General features: G+C 47.4%; 1 protein-coding gene across 2 annotated transcripts; it reads left to right on the top strand.

Annotated features, from left to right (window-relative positions):
* Positions 1–2838: 2838 nt before the first annotated feature.
* LOC123132544 (trihelix transcription factor ASR3) lies at positions 2839–5728 on the top strand. Of its 2 annotated transcripts, XM_044552374.1 has the most exons (3): positions 2839–3738; positions 5110–5222; positions 5331–5728. In XM_044552374.1, exons 1-3 carry the CDS (start codon positions 2928–2930, stop codon positions 5511–5513), a joined length of 1107 nt encoding a protein of 368 aa, XP_044408309.1. In that variant the 5' UTR covers positions 2839–2927; the 3' UTR covers positions 5514–5728. The 2 variants fall into 2 exon arrangements, with proteins under 2 accessions (XP_044408309.1, XP_044408308.1); XM_044552373.1 differs by having other exon boundaries at positions 2842–3738; positions 5110–5728.
* Positions 5729–6205: the final 477 nt, after the last annotated feature.

Raw genomic sequence — 6205 nt, 5'->3', positions numbered from 1 at the left:
TTATCAAATCCCGCAACAGTCGCGTGCGCGATACGTGGCAAAAAAGGTGGCGTGGGAATCGAGGCGACTTGCCTAATCCATCCCGATTACCACGGCCTCGCCCGTCCGGCGCGCTTCCCAAAATTTGAATCCCGCGAAATCCACAGACAGCAGAACAACTCGTCAGACGGAAGACATCCTCCGCATCATCATTCGGAACTCTTCCGTAAAAGTTCACTCGACAAAAACTAAGAATGGACCAAGGCGACTGAAAAAGAAGTTGGTATCATCTCCTCAGTTCATTGATCCAGAGCAAGATATACTCATAGCACGAAAAATGAGTCGGAAGTGTTCTCAACTCCTTCCTCACTCAAACCCTGATCCATTCGGGGGCTAATGACGAAGCTATGTACCTAGGGTAGGGTCATGGATCTGTTCAAGATACCCTCCCCAAGGACATCCCTAAAGGTACCAGGAGCATTCGAAGAAAAATCATCATCCACTCGACCATGAAGTTATGTTCCACTCGACAATCCTGAAGACACTCGACCGTATAGATAATCACTCGACTACCAGAAGATCCCTCTCCACTCTGCAACGGTCGGGAATTAAGTCATAGCTTTAATGGCTATTATGTATCTTTCTATGACTTCATGGAAAGGGTGGTGCATCCGCGTTGGAGAGAATGACGCATGACACTTTCTTCAAGTATACCAAGAAATTCGAGCTGTGGATACTCATGAAAGTCTGCAACAAGATCGCAATTGGAAGTGGTGGACATTGGAATGAGCAGCAAGACAAATAGTTCTACTTCTATGTTCCGTTTATGTTTGATGTACTTTGCGTTATGTTTGAAGAACAATTGTGTTGAATTTGGGATTGTGATTGGGTGTACTATATAATGTACTATTTGTTTTATTATTTGACATGAGTTTCATATTATTTAGAGCATTGCATATGCACAAAATACGTGAGGTAGAAACCGAAGCTGAAATTTAGATATCCAGTTTTTGATACCTAAAACCTTCAATCCACATATAAAACTGGTTTTAGGTAGGCTCTTAGGGCAACTCTAGCATATTTGCCATATGGGAGATCACCGTATGGGTTATGGAGCATGCTCATATTGATATGCAGGTCACAACGGTTGTGCAGAAACAAAGAGTCACCATATGGCGACCCCCACATTTTTCATTTATTTGATCTTTTTTGTTATTTTCTTCAAAAATGCAGAGGCAAATTAAGCTAAACCAAATGCAAGTTCCACATGATAAATTATTACTAGAAACTATAACAGAACAATAAAAAGTGTCAAAATCCGTCACATTTACATACCATAAAACTATAATAAAGGCTAAAATTCATCGCATCCTATACACTTAAGAGAGTCATCACCACTAACTTATTTATCTCAACATTCAAGCATACCACATCACCATGCAATTATGGATCAGATAAAGCCCACCTTAACATAAAACCATGCACAGGAAAAGATCCACACCACATGCAACCATGCATGAAAAATAATTTTCATTATATTATTCTACTTCTATTTAATAAATATTTTACAACTATACACACTCAGTTATAGTAAGTCTTATGTATTCTAAATTTTGATCCATATGTTATTAATCAAAATATTTATACTTCGCACAATCGAATCTCATCAAAATATATTGCAACTGATTCCCGCAGCAACGCACGGGGTATCATCTAGTTACTATAATTAGCAATTACAAATGTCGTATAACATTTTTCAACCTATACTATCTACACTACCAGGCGGTCGACAACTTCACTACTAGGTAGCCGACACTGTCTAGTCATCACCCTCCTCCTCTTTGCCATTACCATTGTCGCCGTCCTACTTTGTCGAGGAGATATCCTCCATCTAAGCATAGGAGGTCAGACTCATGAGCGACTGTCGCGAGCTATCGCACCTTCTCCTCGCTGGTGCATGCGAAATCGTACTCGCGGATGACCCGAGCCTCATTGCGAGCATGGATGTTGGTGAGCTCCATCACCGCGTGGATCGATTCCTAGGGGCCCGCCTCCGGCTCCGGCTGGGCTACGATGAGGACGATGTGGTTGACCCGAACGAGGTGGCTGGCGGGGCTGGCGTCCCCAACTCTTCCTTCACCCAGACAATGGGTGTGCCTCCCACGCACCTGCTAGATCCACCGCCGCCGCGGGAAGGAGGAGCCAACGGTTGCCAGAGCTAGTGCCGCAGGGAGAGTTTGCCCCGCGGTTGCGCGGTGTCTATGACGGGACGTTCCGCTCTGCCGACCCTTTCAGCTAGCCGGCTAAGCTCCGACATAGTGGCATTGTTTTTGAGAAGGAGGAGATGGGAGGGGAGGTCGCAACGAGGAGGAGATGGGAGCATAGGGGCAAGGAGTAAATGGTCAGGCTCTTATAGCCGGGGATGAAAGGTCATCCGAATGGTCGCCTTGGGACTAGGAAGCGGTGGCTGTCATTAATGGCTTGATGGTTACCGGTCACATCACCCCACTAACCGGTGATTTATCAGGACACGCAGATGCGTGTACTGGTTGCGCCGTGCTTCAAAAATAGTCGTGACGCTCCATATTAGCTTCCCTAGCCTCCAAATATGAAGGCTACATAGTGGTCAATCATCGCAATTTATGCCGATCGATATACTCCATCCGTAAAGAAATATAAAGGCACTACGGGAGACTACATCTGGCGACTATTTTAGATTGACTTGGACCTAAAATCATCGTACTGATAGTTATTACGCGACTTGCCAGAGTTTTTTATTTTTTATTTTTGAAAGGTTGCCAGAGTTGTTCTTAGTCTGTTTTTGGCATTTTTTTTCTTTTGTTATGTAGAAGCTCGCTCGAAGCCTCCGTGCCGCACTGACCGACTGACTCACTCTGTCACTCAGCTCTCGCCTCCCCCAAGCTCCAACAGCCTTCGCCTCCGCCTCCATGGATCCCCGCGGCGGCGACTTCCCGTGCATCGTCCAAGCCCTACCCTCCGTGGATCCGAACGAAGCCGCCTCCGACTCGCCCTGCATCGTCCAGGCCCTAGCGGCGTCCCCCTCGCCGTCCCCTTCCAAAGCCCTGGCCCTCACGCCCGCGGCCAGAGACCAGCCGCCGCCCGCCTTCAAATCCTCCAGGCCCCCGAGCCCCCGCCGCACGCGCTCCGGCCGCGCGCCCGAGTGGACTGCCGCCGAGACCCTAGCGCTCGTCGCCGCGGTCGCCGCCGTGGACGACGACGGCTGGGCCCGCTCCGTCTCCGCCTTCCAGAAGTGGGCTATCGTCGCGGAGAACATCGCCTTCTCCGACGCCGGTGGGGCGCCCTCGAGGCGCAGGGGGAGGGCGGCCGGCGAGTGCAAGCGGAGGTGGGAGGCGCTCGTGGCCGAGTACGGGGCGGTGCGCCGCTGGGAGGGGCGAACCGGGGGGAGCTACTGGCGCATGAGCGCCGCGGCCAGGAGGAAGGCCGGGCTCCCCGCGGAGTTCGACGCCGAGGTGTATGGCATCATGGACGCGCTGATCCGAGTGGATGAGGCGCTCCTTGGCGGCGCCGGGGGAGGAGGGGGCGACGAAGGCTTGGTCAGTGCTAATGGTGGTGGTGGTGGTGGTGGTGGTGGTGATACTGCTGGGGTGGGAGAGGAAGAGGGTGGCGATGCTGGGGTTGAAAAAGAGGAGGATAGTGCCGCGGAGGAGGCGGATGATGACGGGAGTGAGGAGGAGATGCAGGTGGATGGTGGAAATGCGAATGCTTCTGATGATTTGGGTACAATCGTTCTCTCATTTTCGTATTTTCCTTTACATGTTCACGCACCTGACCTGATTCGCATGTGGGTATGAATCGGCTAGATCTTTTCGGTTGGGTGATCGTGTGCTCTGATTATGATATGTTGGGGATACTTAATGGTTTAGTAGTAATAAAGCTTGCAGCGTATGCCATATATTATTGCAAGGTGATCATGGCATATTTGGTAGGAATGATTTGGCCAGTGGAGCATTTTGCATCTGTACATGGTTCCATCATCCAAATGTAAGAGCTGCAGTGAAGGTGATCTATAGGTGATGGATGCAAAAATGTCAGCACCAGAGTATTGGTGATCCACAATCCTGTATCTGTTACTTCAAGTCTGTAGGTTTTCAGATATTAGCCGGTACATCGAGCGAAAAGGCTGTGCCAACAGTGTAAGAGGAATGTGAAGCCGTTTGATTGACATCTGATTCTGGTCCAACGGCGAATGGATCCCCACCACCAATTAACATCTACGAGTACAGATCTATGCGTTGGTACACAATAATAAAATTGTATTGCTGGCATGTTGAGCGAAAAGGCGATGGCAAGCGGTGGGGTCGGGGGGGGGGGGGGGGGGCGTTAACATCTTTATAGAAGGAAGTTAATATATCCATATTTTAACATATCCTAAAGAAAGAAAAATTGTTGCCATTTTGCCTATTTACGAATATCAAGAAGTTCTCTTATCATTGTATTATTATTTTGATGGAATGAGGCGCTATTTCACAGTGCACCTAACGTGCTTTGCTTCGATAAAACATGATATGTGATCTCATTATTAAGAAGTGATAAGCCTGTATTCCGTAATTGGTTCTAGGTTATAAATGCTGTAATTATAGACCGATTCTAAATTTACTGTGTTTGTAACGAGCTGTGTGAAGCATTTGATTCAGTATTTGTCTTAGAAATTGTTAGTACGTGGTTTGTTGTCTTGTGTAGGTCATGCAGGTGGATTTGTATTAGTTGCAGCCCATTTTCTACCAACATTGCGTCTTTTTATTGCATTGGCCTTGCTATTAGATCAATGGCTTGCATAAACACCCGCTTTTGTATTCATGAATCTCCAAAACAGATCCTATGAACACACATGATTATGATACATGTTTAGTTAATCTCGTCTCTAGATGAATTATTACCTAAATCCCTGATCCCTACCATGTACTACCAGTTAATGTGAATGTTTTTTATTCATGTTACATATTGATTGCGGCTAACTTCATGCCTCTACCCCGGCAAAAAAAAACTTCATGCCTCTACCATGTACTACCAGTTAATGTGAATGTTTTTTATTCATGTTACATTTTGATTGTGGCTAACTTCATGCCTCTGTGCTCTTTTGTCCACAAGGGTGTGAGATGGAGACCCACAACGAACCAAAGAAAAGCCAAGCCGACGCATGGGAGTTAGCCAACAGGCTAAACGAGAACGCGCAGCATATTCATATGATACTAAGTGGAGAGGCTATGGAGACCCACAACGAACCAAAGAAAAGCCAAGCCGACGCATGGGAGTTAGCCAACAGGCTAAACGAGAACGCGCAGCATATTCATATGATACTAAGTGGAGAGGCTGATGAAGATGGTGGCCACCACAATGCTCCTGCCTATGCCGTCTCACCTGATGCAATGGAGACCACTCGGCAGAAAGCCGACGAGCTGATCAAGTCGCTAGGTGGGCTCGTGAGCTACTTGAACCAGTTCACCGATCTGATCAAGGAAAACGGGATCGAGGACGTCGTCGGTGTGAACTGACTGATCAAATGCCAGCCTGAAGGGTCGAATCATGCCAGCCTGATCGTCCGTCTCTGTCCCTCTCCATGTCCCCTCTCTCTGTAAACATGAGGGCTATGTAGGATGCTTCTAATCAAATGATGTAGGTTTGTAGCAGACATCTGTATGTGCGTTGGCGCCACTATCTGTTTCACCCCCTGCCTGATGCTTACAGAGACATTGGCTGGATCAGTTTATCTGCTGTTCTGTGTGATTTCTCTTCAATTGGCCTTAGGATACCATACGAGATAGTTTTTTCCTCTTTGAAATAGAGGCATAAGATTTGCCTCTTCCATTAAGTAAGAAGAGAATAGAGTTTTACAAGTGACCCACAATCATGGCATAAAAACTACTCGCGCAAAACAATATGCCCTAGTTTCTTAGTACCCGCGGTAACCCAAAGATTAGCCTTCTGAGGAGGATTGGTGGTGCTGCACTCTTGTGGCGGAACACACGAGTCTCCATATTATCCAAGAGACGAGTATGATGAGGGAGGCCATAGCTCGCCTATTAGGGCTTATCCCACCATTCCATGACGGATCCCTCAAAGTGCCAAGTGGAGGTGTCCATGTGCAGAAACCCGAACTTCTAAATGCTTAATAGTGTAGCGGCACTTGATGAGGAGGTAAACGTCCATTTCTTGCTCCCTTTTGCAAAGAGGGTAAATGTCACAA

This window comes from Triticum aestivum, chromosome 6A, assembly GCF_018294505.1.
Source record: "Triticum aestivum cultivar Chinese Spring chromosome 6A, IWGSC CS RefSeq v2.1, whole genome shotgun sequence".
Taxonomy (NCBI): Eukaryota; Viridiplantae; Streptophyta; class Magnoliopsida; order Poales; family Poaceae; genus Triticum; species Triticum aestivum.
This window is presented reverse-complemented; position numbering and strand designations above follow the sequence as displayed.

Bases quoted from the DNA above. Each gene is read 5' to 3' on its own strand.
- LOC123132544 (XM_044552373.1), top strand. From the start codon at position 2,928: ATGGATCCCCGCGGCGGCGACTTCCCGTGCATCGTCCAAGCCCTACCC. The intron at 3,739-5,109 runs GTACAATCGTTC...TTTGTCCACAAG, and splicing joins GAATGCTTCTGATGATTTGG to GGTGTGAGATGGAGACCCAC.